This window comes from Biomphalaria glabrata, chromosome 8, assembly GCF_947242115.1.
Source record: "Biomphalaria glabrata chromosome 8, xgBioGlab47.1, whole genome shotgun sequence".
NCBI classification, from domain to species: domain Eukaryota; kingdom Metazoa; phylum Mollusca; class Gastropoda; family Planorbidae; genus Biomphalaria; species Biomphalaria glabrata.
This window is the reverse complement of record NC_074718.1, coordinates 20031405-20047770: the sequence shown is the minus strand read 5'-3', so window position 1 is coordinate 20047770 and position 16366 is coordinate 20031405. Positions and strand designations below refer to the sequence as shown.

The window sequence follows — 16366 nt, the reverse complement described above, 5'->3', positions numbered from 1 at the left end:
CTGATTCTGATAGGGCTGGACATCCTGCCATAATGTGTTCAATCGACTCGCCCACATTTCCACATTTTCGGCATTTGTCGACAACATTGAGTTTCAGGATATGCTTCTCGTAATTTTTTGTCCTGATTACTCTGTCCTGTATTATTATCAACCGAGGGGATAATAACAACTGACCTCACAGACACCTTCAAGGCCCTTAACATTCCTAGGAACATCTTCGTTGCCTGTCAGAAGGCGGTACTGCTGCAGACCTGCCACATCACCAGAAAATTCCTCAGTGGAAACTGTCAAAGGGACTACGATGAATTTTGTTTCTCTTTAGCGAAACTCGACCCTGGCAGCGCCAGAGAATGACTACTCGTTCATTTCTAACATAATAATAATAATCTTTATTATTTGTCTTATTATTATTATTATTATTATTTTATAATCGCGACCTCCTGTCAATTTACCAGGAGCTCCTGAAAATCTCCCGAAATTGCAAAATATACGAAAAAGTCCTGGAAATATCTGGAAATTATTACAATCTTTAGAAAACTCATACGAATCTCCGGAAATATATAGATCTAGACAAAAATTGTCATTTTGGGGTGTCATTCAATACGGAAAATGCAAATCCTACGCGCGATAAAAAAAAACGGCATTACCCGTAGTTTTGGAATCTGGTGAAAGAAGCTTCTCGCGCCTCAAACTAATGAAGAATTACTTAAGTTCAACAATTCTCGTAGATAGATTGAAACATTTGTCAATTCTTGCTATTGATCGTGATCTACGTAGGAAATAGAATTTTTATGATACACTGTATGACTTTGCTACACGCAAGGCTCGTAAAGTTCGTGGGATAACTCTATCTGCAGAAATAAAAGTGATCTTTCCTTTACTGCTTCTTCTTGTCCAAACTCTTGAGCGAAGAAGAGAATTATATATATATAGATATATATATATAATATATATATATAGATTGTAGATCCTTTGAGTCTTGTGAGTCTTGTGATTCATTTAAATCTTTTTGTGTGCATAACAGAAGCTTTCATTGAAGAATCTTGCTTGAAAAAATGATTCTAAAAATAGGGGATTTACTGTATTATTGTCACGCTCCACTGATATTAGAAGTTAAACAAATACGCCCAGGCTTTAGAAATAAAGATATTATTTGGTGCTGTAGGTCTGTGGGCATACTGATTTTATTTCATGCCAAACTAGCCTCTTGGTAGGCCTTCTTTATGAGACGTATTATTGTCTACATGTCATTCAGTACAAACATCCAACTGAGAGATGAGTGTTATGTTCGTTTTTTTGTGTGTTGATTGGTGTTCCTTTCCCAAGTTGAATGTCCAAGCTCAATTCTAAGGATGATTAGTATGCATTCACAGTTAATAGATGTTACTGCAAGACAAGGTGTCTAGATGCCACTGCAAGACACGGTGTCTGGATGTCACTGCAAGACACGGTGTCTAGATGTCACTGCAAGACACTGTGTCTTGATGTCACTGCAAGACACGGTGTCTTGATGTCACTGCAAGACAAGGTGTCTAGATGTCACTGCAAGACAAGGTGTCTGGATGTCATTGCAAGACACGGTATCTGGATGGCACTTCAAGACAAGGTGTCTGGATGTCTGCCACTGCAAGACAAGATGTCTGGATGTCACTGCAAGACAAGGTGTCTGGATGTCTGTCACTGCAATACAAGGTGTCTGGATGTCTGTCACTGCAAGACAATGTGTCTGGATGCCTGTCACTGCAAGACAATGTGTCTGGATGTCACTGCAAGACAAGGTGTCTGGATGTATGTCACTGCAAGACAAGGTGTCTGGATGTCTGTCTTTGCAAGACAAGGTGTCTGGATGTCTGTCACTTCAATACAAGGTGTCTGGATGTCACTGCAAGACAGGATGTCTGGATGTCTGTCACTGCAAGACAATGTGTCTGGATGTCACTGCAAGACAAGGTGTCTGGATGTATGTCACTGCAAGACAAGGTGTCTGGATGTCTGTCATTGCAAGACAAGGTGTCTGGATGTCTGTCACTGCAATACAAGGTGTCTGGATGTCTGTCACTGCAAGACAAGGTGTCTGGATGTCTGTCACTGCAAGACAATGTGTATGGATGTCACTGCAAGACAGGGTGTCTGGATGTCACTGCAAGACAAGGTGTCTGGATGTATGTCACTGCAAGACACGGTGTCTGGTTGTCACTGCAAGACAAGATGTCTGGACGTCGCTGAAAGATAAGGTTTTTGAATGTCACTGCAAGACAAGGTCTCAAAATGTCACTGGCTATTGAACTAAATAGATGTCAAAATATGACATAGCCAACTGATGTAAAAAATTAATGGAAGTTTTATTAACTAGATGTAGTGAAGAGGATAAGCTTAGAAAGCTACTTGTCCAGAACGATCCCCAAACCAACGCAATTCAAATGTAAAGACGTGGACCCTGCCCTATTCTCTGGCATCTTTCGCTTAATTTGCTTATCTCTTGCTCTTTATTAAAATTAAATTTTTGTAGCTGCAGGTCTTTAGTCCATAAAAAGGGTCTAAAAGAATTTTTCTTTTATTTTTTGTGCCAACCTACAACAAAGATGTCCCTGGGTGTTTTATCTATGTGCAGCGTTATTTCCTTCTGAAATGTGTCTATGTTTCAAGTGACGAATTTAGAGTGTTCCACGACACACCCATAGTCCAAGGTGAGTTGTAAAACGTTTCACCTATATCGGCAGTATCCTGGACAACCATGGAGGAACAGGTGCAGATGTCAGCATTGGTGAAGCTTTACCAACATTCCATCAGCTGAAGAACACTCCAATCAAATAAGCACCACCACCTAAATCACACTCTCCAATATCATTGTGAAGCCAATACTATACTATGGAGAAGAGACATGGAGAACCACCGTCGCTACCATAAAAAATCCAGATATTAATCAATACCTGCCTCAGGAAGATTCTAATGGTCTGCTGGCAAGAGGGAAAATCCCTAATTGAGGAACTGGAAAAGAATAAATCAGTAGCCCATTGAAGAAGATATCATTTAGAGACGCTGTGATATCCTATCCTATCTCTGGCGCCATCACTTCCACTAAGTCCTCTGTGACATCATATCATATCTCTGGCGCCATCACTCCCACTAAGTCCACTGTGACATCCTATCCTATCCTTGGCGCCATAACTCCCACTAAGTCCGCTGTGACATACTATCCTATCTCTGGCGCCATCACTCCCACTTACTCAGCTGTGACATCCTATCATATCTCTGGCGCCATCACTCCCACTAAGTCCGCTATGACATCCTATCATATCTCGGCGCCATCACTCCCACAAAGTCCACTGTGACATCTTATCCTATCATTGAAGCCATCACTTCCACTAAGTCCGCTGTGACATCCTATCATATCTCAGGCGCCATCACTCCCACTAATTTATTCCAAAATTCTAGAACACATAATATGTAGCAACATCATAAACCACTTAGACAAACATAATGTCCTTACTCTATACCATCATGGCTTTACGAAATATATCATGTGAAAAACAAATAATAGGACTAATTGATGATTTTTCAAAAGGTTTAGATAATAGTGAGCAAATAGATGCTATATTATTAGATTTTTCCAAGGCTTTTGACAAAGTTCACCAACTAATTAAAATATTTTGCCATTGATGGTCTATTTACTCTATTGTATCAGTGGATTAAGGATTTTCTGATAGGGTGAGAGCAAACTGTAATAATAAATGGCTCTAAAACAGCACCAATAACAATAAACTCAGGCGTACCTTAAGGAATTGTCTTAGGTCCACTACTTTTTTAATTTACATAAATGATTGACCAAATTGCATTAGTTCAGGAACAAAAGTCAGATTATTTATAAAAAACAACACAAGATACAGATATTTTACAAAGAGAATTAGATGAATTACAAAAATGGGATTCGAATTGGAGCACGTCTTTCCACCCAGAAAAATGTCAGTTATTAAGAGTAACAAAAAAACTAAAACAAATAAATTCCATTTATAGTCCATTCATTTCATATGTCAATCAAATTAACATTCAAATTTGTTTTTCTAAAGCATTTTTCATACATTCGTTCGCTATAGCTGCGAAGCTGTGTTGACATACTCACAATCGGCCTGAATACATTTTAATAGTTCCATTAATTAATCGCGTACCGGTACATCTAACAAAAAAGGCCACGCATGCGCAGAACGAACTCTCTATCCAAGACAATATTTAAATTAAAGGGAAACTAGATTAGATTAGATCTAGATCTATCTCTAATTCAAGATCTAATTCAAACATGAACATACAAAATTGTCTATTCATTTCATACTTTAATCAAATATATGTAGGCCTACAAGCAAATGTTTTTATTTGAAAAAATGGATTTAGGTCGAAAAGCTAATTTTATAGCTCCATTCATACTATTTTTACATTCACGCATTCCACATTCGTTTTACTTATAACATTATTATTTCGTTTAATTGTTTACAAAACACTCTCAGTGACTACATCGACAGTGATACGCAAATTGAGACCCGCGGTCCACGGGTAACATATGGCTAGTATATATATAATTTATATATATATATATATAATTTATGATTACCAGACGTCCAGCAAAAGGAGGACAAATCATAATATCATAATATCAAATAATATCATATAGGCCTATATAATATTAATATAACAAAAAAGAATTACAGAATAGTGGAAAATAAAACCAGGATAGTGACCCGTGACGTCAATTACAATTAAATAGGTAGAGAATCAAAAAGTTACAATGTTACAATGTGTTGTCTTAAGCTTTAATAAAATAAGATTAATGTAAAGGATAGGGAGTTCAATATTATATAAGATTAATAAATATATGCTTTATATAGGCTTTGTTCCGACATTTTTACCGTGTTCCGCAATTGTGACCTCTTAAAAAATCTTGTTCCGTAATTGTGACTGACCATATCTCAGTCCATTTGAATGTAAAATTTAAATATGTGTTGAAAAACTAAACAATGCGTCTATTTTTATCAGAAAATGGATGGGCAATGCCTAGATACTTTTAGTTTTTCCATAGGTCTAACCATTACGGAGCAAAAAAAAATAAAAACTAAAAGTAGCTGCAAACTGTTCCGCAATTGTGTCTCTACTTATATGCTTAGATAACTTATTGAGTTAGTTTTTAAAATGTCTATGATATTGTTACAACATTTAAAGGAGGCAACTCAACGAGGTATGGGAACAAAGATAATAAAAGTTCAATCAACATAGATCACCAAAAACAAGAACCGTTCCAATCTCAATCTTCTCGCACTTCCTCTTCCTCTCTCCCCGTTCATTTAGTCCATCCTTGTGCTCTGGTGCGCAACCATAGAGTCACTACAGAACGTGGTCATTACACTGCCCCCTTCTTATGTCTGTTCGTCCCGAACTGACTCTGTTCCTCTCTCCTCTCCACATTACCGATACAACCGATCGACGTGTACCACCTTGAAATTAGTTCGAGGACCCCTCTGGATACGGTATACCACGTCATTGATTCTCTTCACAATGCAATACGGACCTTCCCAATCCTTTTGTAATTTAGGCGATCTTCCCTTCCTTCTCTTTGGGTTGTACAGCCAAACGAGATCATGCTCTACAAACCCCGTAGAATTGGCTCTTCTATCATATCTGGTCTTCATGAGGTCGCTACTGTCTTTTATCCTACTCCGTGCAAGTGCATGAACCCTCTCAAGTCTCCCCCTAAGTTCTGTTACGTATTCGCTAGCTGTCGTTTGTTTTTCTCCTGGCAACCCGAATAAAAGGTCTGCTGGCAGCCGAAGTTCCCGACCAAATAATAATTTGGCTGGCGTATAACCAGTGGTTGCATGAATGGCTCCTCTATAAGACATGAGGAATAGAGGAATGTAGTCATCCCAATCGTTTTGCTGTTCTACTGTCATCTTAGCCAAGTGTTGTATCAATGTGCGATTAAAGCGTTCCACCATCCCGTCTGACTGAGGGCGAAGTATTAACTATACTAACTATAGTGTCTATACTATAGTATAGCCAGTATGACTCGTATGAGTATACTCATATACTGTAAAAGTGTATAATAGTAAGTAAGTATAGCTATAGACAGACTAGATGATCGATAGATCTAGATCTAGACTCTAGACTCTATCTATTCTATATAGTATAATCTATAATATAGTTACTATAGTATAGATATTCATGATATTGACAATTGACAGTAATTGATCTCATGTATGGTCTAGATCTAGATAAAATAGAGTGGATCTCATGACTGTCTATATTAGATCTATTGATTTTTTTTTAAAACGTTAAATAAATCTAGACCTTAGTCTTTAACTTTAGTCTAGGTGTTGTAGATCTAGACGTCTATATTATTCTAGATATTATACAAGAGATCTAGATCAATATAAGTTCGTTTTTTTTTAAATTCGCATTTGAAATTTTAAATACCCAGATTTAAGTATTTATATACCCATATTGGTAGGTCCGAGTTAATCATTTATTAGATCTATTAAAGCATGTCTATATAAAAGATTATTATTTTAAAAATATATTATTATATAAAAGATATAGTTATGAATATTTACTTTAAAAAATTAAACAAAATGAATTTTTCACTTTTGCCAATTAACACTCTGGCTAGCAAAAAGGATGACTCCTCAATACTGTGAAAAGACGATAACTGCATAAGTTGGTTTGGAATTGTATTTTGTAAGACTAATTTTCAAACATATCCTTCATGAGAGAGAACGAAAAAAGGTTGTCAAAAAAAAAAGCTGGCTGGACTACGCAAATAATGGACCAGCCTCTCTCTCTTGATATCTTGTTAAGAACATTGGTGACCGGGAAAAGTGGATGGTTTGGTAGCGCGGGACAGATGATAAAAATGACATGTATATTAAAAAAATTCCAGATTTTGTGTAAAATACCCAAATGAGGAAGTACTGGAAACACCTATTTTAACGAAGTGGCCTTAAAAAAAAATCTTTTGTGACGATCCATTATTCAGGGAAATTGTATCTATTTTATCAGATAGTCAGAAAATGGATAAAGTTTTTACAGATCTAATAAAATATAGTGTGGGGAAATTTTACTCTCAATGAAGGTCAATCCAAGTGGCTCTCGGAGTAAATTTCTTCTTTGGCATCCTCATCGATTTTTCAAATTGGTATGGTGCGCGAAAAAAGATGCGCGACGGCACTTCGACTCTCTTTGTCTTTGTAAAAAACTCGAAGCTGGTGTTCCATTAGTATAGTTCCATGATCTACCTTATTCTTATCTTTAGTAGAGAATGGATTAGTTGGATAAGCATTTTTATAAATTCTCATTATTTCTGTTACTTCATCTAAACATTTTGGATTTCTCTCTTTAATGAATGACTGAAGTTGGGGATCACACTTGTTAATAAAGTTATCTAACAGAATAAAATTTTTTAATCCCTCATAAGAATTTCCCACTTTTTCTACTTTTACCCACTTATTAAAAAAATCTTTCTCCATATTAATGGTAGTTTGAGGTTCTATATCTACTGATGGTATATTTTCAAAGTATTTCTTTCTGATAGTTGTGGCATTATGACCATAGGCATTCAACAACTCTCTTTTCAAAACTTGATAGCTATCATCAATATGATGATCATGATTTTGGCATATTGTTAGAGCTTGACCATGAACGAAGTCTATCAGTATTTCAGACCATTCTTCTTCTGGCATATTAAATGTAGACATTTTTACCTCATATCTTTTCAGAAAATCACCAATGTCATCCTTCTGTTCATCCAAACTTTGTATCTTTCTCTTTAGCCATGTTTGCGAATTAGGGTTGTCCCTTTGTGTGGTAGAATTATTTGAGTTATTTCCTTGAGTTGTCTGTTCAGTTTGAGTTCTGGCTTGTGCTGCATCCAATCTCATCTTTTCCATTTTAGCTTCATGCTCTCTCTGCCTTTCTTGGTCCTCTTTTTGCTTCTCATATTCTTCCTTTCTGATCCTATCTTGTCTCTCTATCTCTTGTCTTTTTTCTTCTTTCTGTCTCTCTATCTCTTGTCTTTTTTCTTCTTTCTGTCTCTCTATCTCTTCTTTTTCTCTTATTTTATCTTGCCGTTCCATTTCTTCCCTCACAACTTGCTGTACATAAGCTGCTAAGTCCTTTCCTTTTAACTCCATGGCCTTTCCATCATGCATAGCTGTTTCCTTAACCTCCTTAAGGTCCACATATGATGATGTAGCCATTGTATTTTATTTTCACCCAAATTTATATATTTTTACTTAGCCTATATTAGTTATGGCTATACTTTAAACTTATTTTATATTTAAGTTTTTACATACTTTTTTACCAGTTTTAAGTGTTATGTCTCTATAGATTCAGTAAATGTGTAAATCTAGTCTGAGTTATATTCAAATCTGTATATTAATATCACACAAATTTAAATCTAGTATATTATATATAATAGTACCATTTAGATCTACAGTTATCAAGAGCACTATGACTATTAGTATGAATAACTATGATCAATTTTAAAATTTGATGTGACTGAAGTGTCTATAGAGTAGACTCTAAGACTGTCTAGAGTAGATAAGATAGATCTAGATCCAATCCAGAAATTATGGTTCTATTTAACCATATGAAATAAATATGTTTACACAATGTCAAATATATCTTTAACAATCTATCTAGAATGTACTACCTTCATTCATCTTTCAATTAATATTCAAAATTAGAGTCTAGATCAGTAGATGTACCAACGAAATGTACAAAAATTTGTGGATCTAAGATTAGCCAGACGACAACGTTTGACTACTGCCAGTTTCGGCATTATTCTCATGGCAAAATCATATTTGATTTTAACCGCTCAAACTAAAATGTATTTTAGTCTGATTCACAATAAAAGAATCCTACCTGTACTTTCTATCATTAAGTGAAAAAAAATACAGATCTAATTAAATTAATAAAAATAAATAATATAAAATAATATACACAAATGAAATAATTAAATGAGACTATCGCTATGAGTTGGGATATGACAATATGGCACACATTAATAACGTCACGAAGTAACCAAGCAACAACGGATATGACGTTTACACAAACAAAACAATCACTATCCTAAACGTATAATATAGCTTTTCATCTAAATTACGTCTTTTACCCCGACGGGTTTTAAGGCGCACCACCTGATTTTACTCAGGCTAACGTACCAAATTTAGACAAAATCTATTTCTAAGGGCAATCTAAACATATACTAATAAGAAAAATGGCACTTAGCTTTTGATAAGAAAGATTCCCTTTGTTCGGATTCTCGAATATGATAGATATACAACAAATTCCACTGCTTCTCTTCCAGTTCTGACTCTGTTCTCCGGTGCTACCAGTGGATACAATCCGTGTCGAGTATCCCACGTAATGCCCCAGATGTCTTGATATGCCACAGCAAAATGTTTCAGTTTCTTCGACGACTGTTGTTGACCGTATGTGTAGTTCCGACGACTTTGTGTACACAGTTACTGACGAATAGGTTAACGGTTCTCCTGGCGACGACTTGATTTGCGTAGGCGACTACTGACAAATAACAGTCTCTTGACGGCAACTTGATCTGGACGACTGACGAATAACGACTTTCTTGACGATGACTTGATCTGGGCTGACGAATAACGACTTTCTTGACGATGACTTGATCTGGGCTGACGAATAACGACTTTCTTGACGATGACTTGATCTGGGCTGACGAATAACGGTTCTCTAAAATAGTTCACTGCTTCTGCTGCTACTCTGGTAGTACGACGAAGTTTGCTGTTGTATGCTGCTTCACTAGACCAAAATGTCCGTAATGTCCAATGTAGACTAGGTGAGACCAAGGTCACCTCCGACGACGTTCCGTTATACGATTAACGGTTTTCAACAAAATTAAGTGGATGTAGCTGTTTCCACTACTTCAATATTAACAAGTCTAGATATGGTCTAGACCAACGTATAATAAATATATCAATGTTCAGCAACGATAAATACGACTTCACTAACCTTCCAAAGGTTAAACGCAGTGACCGTTATAAAAGTGGCAAGCAACCGGTTCAATGAGCAAACTGCTCCACAAGAATCTCTCAAAGGGTAAGACGACAGAGCGATCTCGATTTAGTTAGCTACCAAACTTGTAGTACTCACAATACTTCTGACAGCGGGCAAACTGTCCTTCTCAAAACTGACGAGGTAAAACTTGATACGACTATGTGGCTCCTACGACTGTTTTCTCAAGCGAAGAAAAAATATGTCCAACAGGTTCACTAACGATCTCTCACCCGTTATGAATGAACGGTTCCTCTGGCTGTAGGTCGATTCGGCATCCGAAGATCAGGCGTTGATAATATACTCGTTGAGTAGACCAGACGTTGCGATGATTACTGTCCTGACGAAGGTCACCCTGAGTTAACGGCTCGTTGAACGTACGATCGAGCAGGCGAAGACTGTATGTAAAACTGACGACTTGGCTTGAAACAAAGTCACACTGCGATGATGCTGTGTTCAGCCGTACTCCGATGAAACTTTATATCTTCGAGTGCACGACACTCACCTGAGTAAACGTTCAGCTTCGAGGTCCGGTTCGAGGTTCGGCTTCGAGGTTCGGCTTCGAGGTTCGGGGTCGCCACTGTGATGTTGCTTGTTCAGGCTGTCTTTAGGTCAACTATGGATGACTGTTGAATTTCAACCAATTACTCTGCAAGCGTTTGGGTATTATTGTTCGGGTGTATTCCGTGTAGTTGATCAACAATCCAGACAAAACAATAAACATCTATTTAACAAGTAAAGAGATGTAGTCAACGCTGAAGAACAACTTCACATATATTTATTCTAAGAAAAGGCCACAGTAAAAGTCTCTGTCACTAAACACGTCGTTACCCTAGAGGATTATATCGCTAACTGATTTTCCGGTCTCTAACCCAACATATCCCAAACGTCACTAGTCCCGTTCAATATGCGTCTTCTATGGTGCGTCGCTAAATAACTAATCTATATAAATAAGGTGTCTAACAATACATAATAAAGTCATAATGTAATGACGGGGAACGTGGTTGTGTACTAATGTGTACTCACACATCCTATAAGATAAAATGAGTATGGTAAAATGTTTACACTTACCCGATTGTCCCTAATGAAACCTCACCACTAAACTTCCTAACAGAGGAGACTGTATGAATCCCAGCGGGCCTAACTTGGAATGCTTTGGTCTCTCTCTATATATAGATGGGACTTTTCGTTTAACGGGTGGGGAAGAAAGCTAGCTGGTTTTCTCACATGTATCGATGTACCGGAGATGTCAGGCGTCAGGTCAGATTTATGGTCAATATTCGTTGTCTACCGTGAGAGTAAAGTCTTAAGCGAATATGTATCTGTCCAGCCCGAGTGCAATGCTATTCTTAGAGCGATGTGTATCCTGCGGGGGGGGGGAGTTAGGTGTGAAAAGTTATTAGGCCGCTGCGTGTAGCGCTGGTGCAGCGACTTCATTGTGTGCTGGTCACCTGTCCAGCGGTCAATAATTAAAAGTTAGCCCTCGAGAGGCTAGTTAATGTTTTACGTCGAGATTCGTCCCGTGAGATTCGTGCGAGGGGGGATAAATCCTACAAGAAATTAGTTATGGGTGGACAAGAAAATAATTGTTTTATGTTAAAAATTAAAGTTTCTCACGGTTTGCTGGGAAAAACTCAAATGAACTTTTGCATGCAAGTTTCGTATCGTCACATATCCACCCACTTAAAAAGTATTCGCATATAAGTTTCATTTGAGCTTTGTCGTTGTCCAGTCTAATTGTCCTAAGGGAAAAAAAATTAATCTGAGTTCGAGGAACGAGTCGTAAGGGAGATTGGGCGTCCAGGTATCCGTTTTATGTCTAATTTCGATCCCACCGTGAACTGTCGTGTTCGGGTGGAGAATAACGTGACCTGTTGTTGAGGTCAGGTTTGTTAGGGTACCTGTGCGTCCTACCTGAGGCAGCGAGGGGTGATGGGGTGTAGTTGCGATATGATGGAATGGGTGGGAATCGGTTCTACCGACTGGCAGGGAAAAATCGCTGCTGTTATGGAGTCACCCGTGCACGTATCGACATTCTACATAAACCCTCGCTATGGGCAAGACCATTGGAGGTGTAGTTTTGTCGACAGTTTGGATCTTAACCGTTTCACCGGTGAGATCTGCTGAATCAATCAGCGCTTCCTTTATTATGGAAGTAAAAGAGCAGGCTGTATCAAACATGATATAAGTTTGAACGCCGTTTATTAGGGCCTGCTCTACACCTGGGGGTGATGTAGAGGGGTGAGGAGGTATAAAAGGGATTTCTTGGTCTACCAAGTTACCAGTCTTGGGCCGTCGAACGGTCGTCAGGGCCGATACGACATGTGGGGTTTGTTGTTGTCGAGTCCTCCTGTCGTCACGCGTGTTATGTGAGTCACGGTGAGAGGGGTGGTAGGAATTATTCTGGCGTGATTGATGGGGAGGGCGGTTCGACTGGTTGGATGGGTGTTGTGATGGGACACGTGCCTGGTTGTTTTGATTTTGGTTGTGAGGTGTGGGCTGGGCAGGGGAGGTTTCGCTAGATTGTGGTTCTGTTACTAGTGTCTTAGTTTTCTGGTCTTGTCTGGCAGCTATGTATCGGTCTGCAGCAATTGCAATGTCAGAAGGGTCAATCACCTGTTGCTCATTGACATATATACGAGTTTCCTGCGTTAAGCAGTCTCGAAGCTGCTCAGCCAGAATAAGGTTTCTAAGACCAAATGTTTCGGGCATTTTGCTTAGGGCTAGCCATTTTCCGAGGTATTTGTCCAGCCTGTCGCAAAGATTGACATAAGTTTCTTTGCGCTCAAGGCGGGACCCTCGAAACTTCTTATGGTATGAATCAGAGGTTAGCTCAAATTAAACCAATAGTGCCTCTTTTAGGGCTTCAAAGTCCTCCCGTTGGTAAGAGGGGAGCTTTGTGTAAGCCTCATATGCTTTGCCTCTAAGGCATTGAGCTAGTCTAAAACACCACCTATCCTTGGGCAAGCTATAATAGCGTGCCACCTCTTCGAATCGTGTTAAGTAGACCTCAACACTTTCGCTCTTCTCATCGAAGGGCTCGAAGGGGATGTTGGGTGAGCTGATTGAGGACCCTTGGCTGGAAGCTGGGCTAGTAGGCTGAGAATCAGCGACTGTGCGAGCCGCCTCATTCTCTTGAGCTATTTTAGCTCTTTCGGTTGCCTGTCTCTCCCGCTCCATGGCTAACTCGTGCTCATTTTTTTCTTTATCCCTGGCTAGTTCGTGCTCATTTTTCTCCCTCTCTATTGCTAACTCGAATTCCCGCTTCTCCCACTCATCCAACTTTTGTCGGATGTAGTCAGAGCGATCTTTCCCTTCTAATTCTAACAATGCTGCTGTCTCTGTCAACTCTTGTATTTTGAGTTTTCTGTCAGAGTCAGTCTTGGATCTTGTATTGCTGGCCATTATTTATGTATGAGAGAAATAAAATGGGAGACTAATAAGACTAAAAGGAGGGATATTATTGAAGTAAGAGCGTTATATGAAGCCCGTGCGAAACAACCACGTTGCCCGTAATAATAATATAATATTAAGCACAGTGATGCTACTTAAAATAACCACAAATAATAATATTAAACTAAGATAATGTGTGATAACATCTAAAGTAAAATAGACATACAGTAAAGACTCTAGTAACACTCTTCACTCAGTTTGCAATCCATACTATAAGATAAATAAAGTTAACTATATTAGCTTTTGGAAAGTTCTACTGCTGTATGCCTGTCCTGTCTAATATAGGATTCTAGTTACGGATCCCTTGACAAGACCCCATTAATATGTGACGAGATGTTAATTAGTTAATATTTGGCGCGTTTATTTAAGTCTAGGGGAAATTTGATTAATTTTATCCCGCTCACATATAAGATTTTGTACAGGCACACCGCAACTAACAGTAAGAACAGACCAATATTATACGTTTATAAATAAAATAATTTAATAAATGAAAGTTTACAAAAGATAAATGATCAAATACAATTATAATTAAGAAGTGAAGTAAAGGTGCTAATATCTATCATAACTATTCATCATGGATTGCTAATTATTGAGTGATTGGAGGAGAAGAATGTTCCTATGTCTGGCTACTTATTTTTCTTAGCTGCTAGCCCGTGGGTCGTCTTCTGGTGGTCGTAGGACTGGCACTCAGAAGGATGAGTCATCCGGCTCTGTCCTAGGACGTAGGCTCGGGATATTCTCTATGCGGTAGGCAAGCTGGCTCTAGGGTGAGGCCGCTGCCTGTATAACAGTAGAGAGGGTTGGTGCTGCAGACTAAGTTGTAGTGGGGTGATCTCTCAGCTGTGGTCTCTAGCTCGTAGAGAGTCGTGCTAACTCAACACCAGTTTATCTTCTGCTGCGAAGGCTGCTCTAATCTGTCGGCATTAGGCAATAACTATTGGGCAGTGGACAGTTTGGGCCGGGTACTGGGCAGATGATACTGGGCTGTATAGGGCACTGTGGATACTGGGCAATATGATAGGGCCAAGGACAGTAGGCAATGCCTTCTTGCTAACAGGTATGTAATTGGGGGGGGTATCTGGTGTGGTCTGCTCCGGTTTCAGCTTTGGGTGGAGATCTGGTGGTTATAGCAGTTGGGTGTAGCAATCGTCTGTAGCAACCGGGGATAGCAACCAGGCTGGAGATAAGACAGACAATTAGGAACCTCCTAAAGGCATTGAGCAGGGATTCCCATATGCCTTACAATCAATCAGATGTAGGCATTGGTATCAATCCCAATAAGGCATTTAAGACAATTAGTTATAAGATCTTAAAGCATGCGCATATAACTCAATAACAAAAGGATATAAGTAAGATAACCACAATAAATGTGCTATTGTACAATGTAGGATGATACTAGTCAAGATTCATCCATTAAATTTGATTACGACGATAAGTAATCAGTTACAGTAAAATGGGGAATGAGCATATTATATACTAAAGGATAAGATGAAAATAAAATATTAGGGATATGGCTACAGTAATAAGGGTTTGATATAGTTAATCAAAATTACATTCATCCAAGGAACTATAAGTTCACAAGGGTGGGAGACATAATAACATGTATGAGGGATATACAACAGAAGTGTGAAATAAATAATTTAACATGGGCTCTGTAAGTTTAGAGCACTGCGATCTAAGTTCTTAGACAGTACTTAGATTCACTAAAGGGTTTTGTTTACATCAATCACTAAAATACAGGAATGGATGAAACATAACAAATTAAATGTAATAACTATAGTTTCAATGTAGACAACCATAGTGGCATTAATAATACTATATGAAGATATAGCATCGACATAAAATAGTACAAGATACATACATAATAAAGTCATAATGTAATGACGGGGAACGTGGTTGTGTACTAATGTGTACTCACACATCCTATAAGATAAAATGAGTATGGTAAAATGTTTACACTTACCCGTTTGTCCCTAATGAAACCTCACAACTAAACTTCCTAACAGAGGAGACTGTATGAATCCCAGCGGGCCTAACTTGGAATGCTTTGGTCTCTCTCTATATATAGATGGGACTTTTCGTTTAACGGGTGGGGAAGAAAGCTAGCTGATTTTCTCACATGTATCGATGTACCGGAGATGTCAGGCGTCAGGTCAGATTTATGGTCAATATTCGTTGCCTACCGTGAGAGTAAAGTCTTAAGCGAATATGTATCTGTCCAGCCCGAGTGCAATGCTATTCTTAGAGCGATGTGTATCCTGCGGGGGGGGGGGGGGATAGGTGTGAAAAGTTATTAGGCCGCGGCGTGTAGCGCGGGTGCAGCGACTTCATTGTGTGCTGGTCACCTGTCCAGCGGTCAATAATTAAAAGTTAGCCCTCGAGAGGCTAGTTAATGTTTTACGTCGAGATTCGTCCCGGGAGAACCGTGCGAGGGGGGATAAATCCTACAAGAAATTAGTTATGGGTGGACAAGAAAATAATTGTTTTATGTTAAAAATTAAAGTTTCTCACGGTTTGCTGGGAAAAACTCAAATGAACTTTTGCATGCAAGTTTCGTATCGTCACACTCACATTTGTAGTATTATTGCTGTTTGCGACATTTGGCCGAATGACTGAACGTGAAGCACCAGTGTCTACGAGAAACCGATACTTCCGAATTCTAATGTTTCTTTCTACCATAAGACTCCTACTCTGTCCCAGCACAGCTATTGGAGTGACATTGACAGGGGCTCCCATTTCCTGGATCGCCGGTTTCTGCCCCTTGAAGACGACGAATGTTAGTTTTCCTGATAGCCATTGGCTCCAGGCCATGCACCCCTTTCTGATCTGTGCTGAATCGCTTCTTGCT

The 16366-nt window shown here is 38.8% G+C and overlaps 1 protein-coding gene across 6 annotated transcripts in view; it reads right to left on the bottom strand.

Moving 5' to 3' along the window:
* LOC106076738 (uncharacterized) overlaps positions 1–16366 on the bottom strand; it is a 104091-nt gene that overhangs the window by 59333 nt on the left and 28392 nt on the right. For 2 of the 6 annotated variants that reach the window (XM_056037328.1, XM_056037333.1), the window contains exon 1: positions 8693–8713. The exons of 3 other annotated variants lie outside the window; for them this stretch is intronic. In XM_056037328.1, coding sequence (XP_055893303.1) covers positions 8693–8698 — 6 coding nt within the window. In that variant the 5' untranslated portion in view covers positions 8699–8713. Of the gene's footprint in view, positions 1–8692; positions 8718–16366 lie in introns of those variants that run through there. One more of the 6 variants, XM_056037325.1, reaches the window with a different exon arrangement.